General features: G+C 31.9%; 1 protein-coding gene across 1 annotated transcript in view; it reads left to right on the forward strand.

Annotated features, from left to right (window-relative positions):
* Positions 1–1,750: 1,750 nt before the first annotated feature.
* The window catches only part of Tnni3k (TNNI3 interacting kinase), a 277,900-nt gene continuing 267,273 nt past the window's right edge, over positions 1,751–12,377 (forward strand). The window contains exons 1-2 of the mRNA XM_026409759.2: positions 1,751–1,790; positions 2,391–2,499. Coding sequence (XP_026265544.1) covers positions 1,751–1,790; positions 2,391–2,499 — 149 coding nt within the window. The remainder of the gene's footprint in view (positions 1,791–2,390; positions 2,500–12,377) is intronic.

Raw genomic sequence — 12,377 nt, forward strand, 5'->3', positions numbered from 1 at the left:
CTTGTTCTTTTTGTGGTCTCTGGAATTTCCTCCTTTCCTTATCTCTTCTCCTGTCCACATTCTCTTCACTTATTGATTGGTGGCCCCTCTGCCCACACATCTGTTTTAGTTTTTCTATTGAATCCCTGCTTAGGAGCATGAGTATGGAAGTGTCTGTCTGACTAGGTTCCCTGCTTGTGTCCATCACCACTTTTGTCAACTAGGAAGTTGACCCAATCAGAAAACGTAATCTGTGCTCCTTTGTTCTTGCCCTGCCCCCCATTTCTTCACTTGTCATCTTGTCCTGTCTATTTAAACCCTTCTATATTTCCCTCACGACCATTCTGGCATTCAAACAAGAAGAATGTATACAAAGAATATATAAACCAAGAAACAAGAGGTTCCTGCATCATGGTAGCTATCAACAGTCACAACAGCAGGTACTGATAAGGAAAGAGAAGGAGGTTATAACCAGGCAACTACAGATATGCCTGTGAGCCAAATTCTACTTCAACTTTTTCTTGACAATATGGAAACCTATTCCTTAGGAACTTAGATTATCTTTGCATAGAAAATGGTGTGGACAGTCCTGAATTTGTCTAAGTATTTGCTTCAAAAGTTGTTGGAATGTTGAATAAAATAGTAAATATAAAATCTCTATGTGTTAAATTAAAAGTATATTCTTTACAGGTGAACTTCAAGATTCAGGTTTATACCTTCTAGGTATAATAAGATTATTTAGAAAAACTATGCAGTTTAAAAATCTGATAAAACTTTTCCTATGGTTTTCATTTATTCTGCTTCATACCCCAGGTTCATTTATATCAACAGAAAAATATGCATACAAAAAAGTTATACCCCCTGAAATAAAGATAGATGAATGAAGGAGGAATATAAGAGACCTAACAATAATACTATCCAGCCCTGATGTTCAAGTCAAGTAGTCCCAGAAATGATTTCAGATTCTACCACATATTAGCAACTCTGAATTGTCTCATTCATAAAATGTGAATATCTACCTTATAGGAGTATATGAGGTAACAATGACAAAATGGATGTAAGGCTTTTAGATTAGTATCTGGCAGGCAGCCAACATCCAAGCTCTTTATCCTAATTCTTATTGTTCTTATTATTTTGTGAATCACTGTTTATAAATCTCTGTGTCTTAGATTCTTATCTTTAATAGTTATGATCAGAATAATCAATGAGTCATGATTTATTTTGAAAATTCTACAAATATTATTTCATAGCTCTTATGTAGGCAAAAATTTACATTTATTTATATTAATACATACCATAGAGTATCAATCCATTAATTATTTATGTAAACAAATTCTATCACCAAACACTTTTCCAACAGCCATTATCTTGGCTGAGGAGAAAAAGGATCCTGAAAGAAGATCTAGATCATTTCAATAGCATTTTAGTGAAGCTCATATGTATTTGAACCACTGTTTAGATTTACCTATTAGATGGTCAGTCAAGGTATGTATGGGTAGGTCAGTTAATAAATGCAAATAATCCTATTGAAACATTTGCTGTTTATAGTTTGTATAGCTCTTTTAAACAGACTGATTACTTCCCTTTATAATTCCACCCCTGAAGGCACACAGTTTTGTTCTTTGTCATCATTGCATGACATTCCATTTGGCAGCTTGCTTATTTTTAGCCAGACTATCAAAGTATTTTTCAACTGGACTGTCACTGCACTTGAACTTAGAATCCTGTGACCTGAAGAACTGCATTGGAGAAAAGGAAAAACTTCTGACAAATGGGGAATTATAAATCTAGACCAACCCAAACGTGTACTGGTAATTTTTCTCAGTTTCTTAAATGTAATGGTTCAATTATAGTTACAAATAACTAAATAACTCATTGGAATATGTGTTAATTTGTATACAGAAGATATTACAATGCATTATGTAAAAGTGTCGGGAAGAGTATCTGAACTTAACTATTTTTTCTCTGAAAGGTATTTACAGAAAACAGAAAATTTCTTATAAAATATTATTTTAATTCCTTGGTATAATGTTATAGAAAAAAATTAGAATACTGTTGAATATAGAGATTTTAGAATTATATCTTTAAGTATCTAGTACTTAAAACCTAAAAACTCTAACAGCTAGAGATTGCTATAATTAAAATGCAATAAAATCAAATGAAATAAGTCAAATATATTCTTCTATGTAAATATATTATCCAATATCAAATGGATTCTTAATTACTACAATTCAATATGATTGCATTTTAAATATAAACATCTGCATTTTAAACTCACAATCAGTAATTTAAATTAAGTATTGTAGAATCCAGAATAAAAAACAGGGTTTTGATTACTTGTATGTTATGATCTGTGTCTACATTTTGCAAAACACAACCATCAATCAATCTCATTTGTTTTTCTTTGCTAGACGAATGGAAGAAGAAAGTCAGTGAATCTTATGTTATTATAATAGGAAGATTAGAAGATGACCTGCAGATCAAGGAAAAAGAATTTACAGAACTAAGGAATATATTTGGGTAAAGTTCTCAGAGACAAAACTTCTTTGTAGAAGGGTCTTCATTAATGATCTTGTTTTTAGATATATCCTTTTACTGTGTGTGAGTCTGAGGGGGGAATAGGAAGGGAAGGAGAAAGACAGAAAGATAAAAAGAGAATACATATCCATAAAACCTTAGATATAGCCAGTCATGTTCTGCCTTAGAGTGTCAGGTTATCTCTTTTTGTATGCCTCTCAATGTGCAACTATCTCACTTCCTTAGTAGAACTTGCATTCTCTCCTCACTAAAGTTTTAAAAAGAGTGGAACATAAGGGCTAGCCTTTGAACCCAAACTGTTATAGTCTAAACAATCTTATCTTTTCCTATGGTGGCAATATTTTAGCCACATTGCCCTTCTTTGGACTACTGAGGTAAGTACAATTCTCCTAAACTTTCTTGTCTCTGGACATTGAAAGGCTGTCCCTTAGTGAAAATGAGTATAATTCTGTACCCAAACAATCATATAACAACATGAAATATTGACTTCAAGCTTTTAGTGGGGTTTGTTTTATAATAACAAGAGAAAAAATAATCTGGAATAGTATCACAACCATGGGAGGACAGAGAATGTTCAGAAAGGAAGGGAAACTAGATGCACTTTGGTATAGTTATATACTGAGGAAAACATAAACATAGAACAATTAAATATGCCCATTTCCAGGTGTATTACTCATATAATGCACTCATGGCAAAGAACTGTATTTTATTTAGAAAACAAGTATAAAGTAATGATGAAGTGATTTTAGATTTTTCAAAAGAAATTCAGACATAATAAGTATATTATAAACATCACGTAACTAGTAAATGAAATCATCCATGAATCCTATAGTTTATATGAAATTTGTCAATAAAATTAATAAGGTCTTCACAGATATTCAATTTATTGTTTGAGAAACAGTTGATTCTCTCTAGTCCCAAATGATGCACTCAACATGGACATTTGTGATGAGATACCAGTGGAATACAACTTTCTCAAGTAGAATCACATGATTCTGTGGTATAGGAGAACATCTGGCATTCTTGAAGAGATATGATTGACACTTTGGTACAGAAGATTTGTACATATGTATTTATTTTGTTGAAAAAGTAATACGCGTGTAGAACTTAATCATAACACCTCTACCTCTTATTGACAAAATTAAATATACTGAATGAAATGGGACGCTGAAGAGATTTTTCTCAACTTTGTGAAGTCAAAGCCTCATCTATTTATTTATTTGTAATTTAGGAAGTATTGGGCACATATGTTAAGTTTAGCTAATACTAAATATAATCTTTTGATAATTAGTTTGAACTTAATACCTTTGAGATATAGAGTTTTGTTGTTATTTTTTTTTTGGTACCTCATTAGCTCCCAGCTGTCTTAACAATTCCTCTGATAGCTGACATTTCTTATAGATCCAATAAATGAAATGATTTTTGCTGGTTAGTTCTAAGGGTGAGAAGTAGAAATCAGTGTTAGGAAATTTACAGTCCAGAATTTGTTCACTATCAGCTATGTTCAAGGCATTATTCTAGAAATATCAAATATAAGGCATTATTTAATCTTCACTATAAGCCTATATGGTAGATAATATTGATTTTGGTGTATAATAAACTAAAGACAAGACATGTGACTTGTCAAGATAACAAGGTTAGTAAATGCTGAAATGTGACTTAAAAGATCTGCCTGACTCCATGGACAACCCTTCATACTATATACTACTTCTTGCTTCCGGAATTTACTAATAGATTCTGTAGAGATTGGTGTGTATGTATGTGTATCTATATACACACACACATATATCAGTCATATGTATATATACACATACATATATGCAGTCATATATATATATAGTCTCATATATAGTCATATATTATGAGTCATATGTATATATATGTATATATATGTATATATACACATATATACATATACAGTTTATATATATATATATATAAAATCATCGGCTATAACTGTCTTCCATGAGAGCTATTTATATATAGAATATATAAATGCTACAATGGGTTTTAATTTATTTGTTGATTTTAAAAAGCATCAGAGATAAAGAGCATAGTTAAGTAAAGGTGTCTAGCAAGAATGTGTGAGTGGCATAGGAATTCTAGAAGAGGTAAGTAAAAATAATTTCTTGACCAAATGATTTGAGTAGGAAAGCTCTGCCACTCAGGGTACTGGTTTGGGTCATAAAGAAATGGTTTTAAATCTTGGTTCTTATATAAAAGCTGTATACCCTTCAATATGTTTCTTAATCTCCTGGATGCTCATTTGGATCTGTAAAATGAGATTAATGATAGCTACCTAACAGGATATTTGTGAAAGGGAGAGAAATGAATGCTAAAAATAGGTCAAACACAATAGTTATTGAAAAATTGGAGGTTTCTATTATTAGCTAAATAAGGATAGAATAAGGACAGAGAACTTTATTATGAAATGGTAATAACATAGCTTATTAAGAGAAAATGAAAAAGTTAAGATAAAATATTTTCATATGAAGAGAATATATTCAGAACTAAAAATTGTAAAATGTTGAAGCAATTCAGGATGATACCAAAATCTGGAATAAAGTTCTTTAAGATTGTCATTGATTTTTGAAGAATTTCAAAACCTGATTATTGACAAGCTCATCAAAATGGATGTCAAATTTCTTGAGAATAAGGGTAGGGCAATTTCTAGAGGAAGATTACTAGTTTGGTGCTAAAGCCATGAAGGAAGCTACATAAATGTCCCATTAGCCAGAAGTGTTGATAATAATGCTGGGAACAGAATTACCCACATTCTAGAGTCATGCTTCTCATGGGCGAGGACGTTCTAAGTTAAAGTAGTCTGTTGTATTTGCTACAATTATAGATTTTGTGACTCAATCTTAGAGATTTTGTGACTGAATCAGATTCTGTGGGGATGATATCTAAGAATCTGATTTATTATTTATTTATTATTTATTTATTAACATGTTCTTCGGGTAATATTTATACATTGTAAAAAGGATACTTATGCTAACCTTCAAAAACAATAGAAAGATATCAGTTGTGAGGAAAAATCTTTGCCTGGGGTGATATTGGTAAAAGGGATGAAGGACATCAGACTAGAAAATAAATTACCTGATATAGTCTGCAGAATCCCAGGAGTGTTACACAGACACACATATACACACACACACATGCAAATATAGTACTATATTTTTACCTGACTCCATCCTGGAAGGTAGCACCACCCGAAAAGATACTCAACTGTTTTTATAGGTCAGTATTCTGAGAATGTTCTTTCTCTGGAATAAAATGATGGATGACAAAGAAAGCAAATTGTGCCAAGAATATAAAGTCTTACTCATCAGCTCATCCACCAAATTTTATGAGTAGTTAGGAAAATTATATATACTATTTATGAAATCACATTTGAATATCTAGGGACTAAATAAATATAAGAATCTCTATTTCTCATCCTTAATCATAGTGAAAACAATGCAAAGAGTACTTCCATGACAAACAGCTACTTGACATCAGCCTTTCCCTAAAAATGTAAGTAGCAAGAAAATTGTACATGATATTCAAAAAGATGCATACCAGAGTCACTTGTAGAGGCTCTCTTATATAAACCCAGGTCTATTTGTTTTTATATGTTGATTTGCTCACAAATTTATGGCATTCTTGGTAGATGCTAATTCTGTTCATTAAACAAAACTTTACATAATGCACCATTGCTCTGTCAGCTCAAATATGCAATCTCCCTGTCAAAGATTTTACCCACAATATAATAAAAAAGCAGTATAGCACTAAACTTAATTTAGACAAAAAATTCTACATCGTTATCTTCCTTATGTCATTTTATAGCAACTTTGGAATGAGAGCTTGATGTGGGAAACAAAGGGAATGGAAATGGAATGTTCTTTCATCTTCTGCCATATGTGGCATTCACTCCTAACTTTAGACATTTGTTGAAGTAATGAATGGTTAACAAAGAGATAAAGAAGAGGAAACAGAAAAGGAAAAAAGACAGAAGTGATATGTTGTAGTACAATTATCATTTCCTGTTCTGTGCTGCCTCTGATCTTTATGTTTAACAGTAAAACACCACTTCTTACATGATGTTGTCTTTGTCTCCTTATAGATCTGTCCCTTCAGCCCCTCATATAATGTGTTTATTAAAAGTGCTTCTTTGTCTTCTACCATATTTATATTTGCATTTATTTATGATAACTACGTATATAGCACTCAAAGGAAAACAAACTAATAACTTAGTGCTTACCATATACCAGGCATACTGCCAAGTACTTTTATGTGCATTAGCATAAGCTCATATAATCCTCACTGTGTATGTGTAAAGTGCACACCATCTAGCACATGGCGAAACTCAACAGTTTTATCTTACTTTCATTTTCCCTCTTTTTGCCTTCATTCTCAATCCCATGGCATACTACCTCCTTCATCTCTTCTCCATCTTGTAAAGAACAAAACAATAAAAAGTGAAAATAATTCATATTGAGGCTTTAGTAAAAATTATTACAGTAGTTAATAATTATTAAAGTGTCATAATGTCTAACCTAGTTTAAAACTAATCATTATGGTTTATTTAATCTTCTGAAATAGGTATTGAAATTTCCATTTTATACCTGAAAATAATGAAGCTAATCAAATTAAACTGACTTGAACTAGGTTGCACAATTGTATAGTTTAACTGGAGTTTCATTCATCTTTATTTGATTTCAAAAAGTATTATCTTTATAATCTTGGTTCTCAACCTAGGAGAGGGAAATAGAAATAGATCAGAATTATCTTTCAAAATTTTTTAATTTCCTCATGGTATCCCACATTTTTTTTATGTGCTATCCATTAGAACTTTCCTTAGGGAAGCTAGAAGATTATACTTTTTAAAAATTCCCTCCATCCTTCATTCAGGCAATACCTGTGAACTTCCCACAAATCTTGAAACCATTCATATGGTTCTTCATATGCTACTTTTAAAAGGCTCTCAATTAAATTACATTGTTCTGGTAAATTAAGTCGTAAAAAACTTTAAATCTGTTTGCCAATTTGTTTATCAAGTCTACTTTTTATCTGCTTAATATTTAACATGAAATTTAGAGCTATATGAGAAAATTTCAGAGGAGTTGTAGTTTTTCAATACCATGATTCTTATTAACACAGTCTAAAAACAATGTATTTTTTTCTCATTTTTAATATGTTTGGCACTGAATAGATATGTCTTGGTGAATAATGATAATATCATACTTTGAAATTGATTAAGTTTATTAAGTGTACAAAAATGGTCAAAAATGTTCTGTTTCATGAAAGAAGCCAAACAATAATCTGAAGACATGGGGGGATAAAAAAGAACATCATGAAGGATGCTTTCTGATAAGTACATTCCTGTTCATATTCTCCCTGAAAATGTTCTCTGGGCCCAGCTGTATTCCACCATATGCATCCTTCAAATGATAAATCTTCTAAAAACCTCTTGCTGAATTATAGCCAACTATGTAATTTATCTATTACAAAATGAATAGCCTCAAAAATGTTTCAGGCTGACCTTATTTAAGAGTAGAAATTTTATATCAAGATGCTTAGTAGGATATTAGGGAGTCAATGTCATGTTATAATTAAAATAGAATGGAAATATTATTTGGCATGTTTGAGTAGTGTATTATGACAAGTAGCAATGAAATAGAACAAGACAAAAAGCACCATCAAAACCAAAAAGACTCGGAATGAAATCCATATTTGCCAAAGCCAGCTCCTCTGATTTTTGTTTATTTGTTTGTACAAGTAAAACTTAAAATCTCTCTCCTTTCTCTGTCTCACTTTCTTCTTTCTTATCTTTAGTTTTGAGTCTTATTGGCTTTTATTTCCCTTCTTTTGTCTTTCTTCTCTCCCTCCTTTGCTTTCCGTACTACCTCTTACATTTCTTCCCTTTCTACCTTCTCAAAACCAAAACAATAAAAAAGAAAAACAATCCATACCAATGTTTTAGTATAAATTATTCTAGCAGTTAATATTTATGAAAGTATTATAATATATAACTTATTTAAACTTCATATAAACCTAATGCGATAATTAGTTGCTAACCAAATTTTATATTTTTCTACTCTTACTGTCACTGTATCTCAATAATTATGAATTAGTGAATAAATGAATGAAATTCATATTGTATGTTTGTATATTTGACCTGGGTGATATTGAATAAATATGTTTCTGGATATTTCTTGAGCGTATATATTAGGAAAAGACCTGGTTAAATTTTGTTTATATTTTTTTATGGGAAAAATCTATAAGGAATTACATAAGAAGTTACAACTAGTCATTTTAAACTTAAATGATTGATTTGGGAAACTGTAGACTATCCCTAACAAATCCTGATTTTCTTTCTGCCTTCTTGGCTTTTCCCTTAATTTCAGTTAGTAAATTAATTTTTAAAAAATCTATCACCTCTGTATACTTTGTACAGCAATGTGTCATTTTTGGACCAACCATACAAATGTTATACTTTAATAAATTTCCACTCTTGGTCATGTCAGGTATCTTCTTGAAAGGATGAGATCACTAGAAAGAAGTTTAATTGGATCACAAAACTGCATACTTTCCTGGGTAAAAGATAAAGGCCAAGAAAAAAAGAGTTCATTATGCTACAATAAAAGTAACCTGCAGTTACAAAACTATCATTTTTAATAATTAAAGACAGAATTTACTATTAGAACTATTTTCATAATTGTTACTTCATTTTAATTAGGAATTAAATGTAAGGGCAAATTATAACAAATTGAGTCTAGTGTATCAGATTTCATAAATGACATATACATATACAGCTACTTTAGGAGACAAAAGAAGAGAAAGCTCAATTTCTCTCCTAGGAATAGTTGCTTTGAAATCTTAAATATTTTAATCTAATGTATCAAAACGGAAATGTTTGACTAGAAGATGATGGGAAATGAGAATTATGATTCAAATTTAGGAAGAAATTCATGTGTGTGTGCACACACGCGTGCACTAGGGGTTTTATGGTAAAAATATTTAAGGAATTACACAAGAAGTTAGAATTAGACATTTGAAACTTAAATGATTGGTTTGGGAAACTGTACACTATTCCTAACTAATACACACACACACACACACACACTGGAGATCAAACCAGGGCCTTGCAAATGCTAGACACTGCTCTACCACTGAGCCCTGTTCCCAGCCCAGGAAGTAACTCTTATTGTTGTTTTTTTAAAATTTACATTCTAATTATTAAAGTCAAGCTAAAAATTGTGATATAAAAATCCTTCTTGAATCCCCCAAATTTTAAGAGTCTATTCCCTGTTGACTCATTTTGTTGACATGAATAGAAGTTGCAAGAGTTTAAGGCGATGGAAGGGAAGTACAAAAGCAACAAACAATAGCTCAATTTTAAACATGGAACTCTGTAAGGTTCTGTACTGAGTCAGTTATGGATGAAAGACTGGTTCAAGATTCAGTGAATTATCCTTTAGAATAGTCATTGCATAAGAAGTCATAAATCTAACCATGCTTTCAGTTTTATTTATAAAAAGTAGGCATTCATTTAGCTTAATATTGCTTTTAAATAAAAAAGCAGACATCGGCATCTTGAATTTTCTTTTTATTCAATGTTTAAGATTTTTTTTTTCTTTTTTGTTTTTGAATGCTGATCAGGGTTTTAGAGATCTTTGCTAATGCTACAGAGTGGCAGGAATATTCTAGCATGAATATTCTTAGGATTGATACATTTAAAGGACCCAGGAATTAGTGTAGTGTGTACCTTATATCACTGTTAAAAACAACCTGAAATGAGTATTGAGAGCAGATGTGAACCACTTAGAAGTGTTTAGTAGGTGATGTGTTTAGTAGGTGATGTGCCAGACTTGTTGAATGGATCATCAAAATTAGATTATGAAATAAGAAAGCAATTGAGTCTATCTTCTTGAATAAAGCAATTTTCATTTCAACCTCTTTCATCCCCTCTTGGATTTTTTGTTCTTTGAATACCTCCAGTATTGAAAATAGTATAGTAAGGAAGGAACTGAATAAAGAGCATAAAGAGGCAACTCATCAGTAACATAGGGCTACAGTATTCAGGACAAACCTGTGGAGTGGGCCCAGTGGAGACTGGGACCCTTCTCATAGTCTAGGGTAGACAGAGGGGAATGAGGGGCGTGATTATTTTCAATTAGGCAGTTGCTCTGGGGTTGTCAGGGAAGGGTCCTTGGGATGTCACCTTCTTACAGATGAGGAGTTTTCAGGATTTTAGTCCTAGAGGGCAATTTCCTTTCTTGTGATGCTAGAATACTGTGATTATGAGATGATTCTTGTTCTAGGATGGAGGATATGTTTCAAAATAGTGTTGCCTATGACAAGTTATTTCTAATAAGTATTACATTTTTTTTCCAGTCAAAATATTTTTTATTTTTATTTTTCTTAGACATAAGTGACAGTAGAGTGTATTTTGACATATTATAAGTGCATGGAATATAACTTCCTATTCTGTGGTTGTACATGATGTGGAGTTACATTGTTGTGTATTCATATGAACATAGAAAAGTTATGTTTTGATTCATTCTGTCTTTCCTATTTCCATCACCCCTCCCTTCCCTTCATTCTCCTTTGTCTAATCTAATGAACTTCTATCCCCTCTCACCTATTGTGTGTTAGCATTTGTACATCAGAGAGAACATTCGGCCTTTGTTTTTTGGGGATTGGCTTATTTTATTTAGTATGATAACCTCCAGTTCCATCCATTTACCAGCAAATTCCATAATTTCTCTCTTCTTTATACCTTAGTAATATTCCATTGTGTGTATATACCACATTTTCTGAATGAGGTTTCCAAATTTGTATTACAACACTGTGACTCCAAAAGTTGCTCCTGAATTACTGACAGGTGCTGGATGCAACAATAGTGAACTCAGTGGGTTCTTTAAAAAAGTCAAAATTGGACAATTTAATATGAGCCTAGGAGTCACTGTGAGCATAAAATACTTACATAAATAGAACTGATTGAGAAAATCAGAAAATTTTATAAATTATTAAATGTGAAAGGTCAAATTGGTATAAAAATTTGTGATAAAAGACTTCTGAGATTTATCCTTCAAAACTAAAGTTGTACATTCAGGTGAAATTGGTAATAATAGTAACACCAATACACTAATCATTTTTGATTACATATCATATGCCAGACACTGTAGTAAATACTTAACCTCATTTATTCCTTATAACAACACAATATCATTATGTATCATTTTACCTATTCTATAATTGAAGAAAAAATGCAGCTTGGAGAGGTTAAATAACTTGCCCAAATTATAAATACAAATCAGGATAGGATTAGAATGTAATTAATAGGGGACAGACAGATGAGAATAGTGGGAACATGAGGCTAAGAAAATAATTCTATAAAATAAGCCCACTGTGCTGACCCCCACATACTTTCTTTTCCAAGAAGCAATTTACCTAGAGCCATGGTGGCTTAAGTGAACAGGATATGTCACGTTCCTTAGCAAACTACCTGTTATCTGCAGGAGAAATGCAGGTCTGAAAAAATGTCAATGATGTTACAGAAAATTCAGTACTTGTCCCTGATGCTGATGCCAATACAATAATGAGGACACTGTTTTGAGAAACAGGAAAAAAATTATTGTTTTGCTAGCAAAGGAGAAATACAGGGGCCTCCTGTCCCAGAAGCTGTGATTCTGCCCCTAAGGGGGAGCAGAGAGTTTTTAAGGAGGTATTTGCTGTTTATATCCCTAACAGTGCTGCCCTTTGCCCTGATTGGAGGAGCTCAGGGGTACAATCTACACAATTGGCTAATTTTAAAATAAGATCAGGAAAAGGGAAGGACTATAATTAAAATAGCTATAATTGGATCCAATTAA

This window comes from Urocitellus parryii, chromosome 11, assembly GCF_045843805.1.
Source record: "Urocitellus parryii isolate mUroPar1 chromosome 11, mUroPar1.hap1, whole genome shotgun sequence".
Classification (NCBI taxonomy): Eukaryota; Metazoa; Chordata; class Mammalia; order Rodentia; family Sciuridae; genus Urocitellus; species Urocitellus parryii.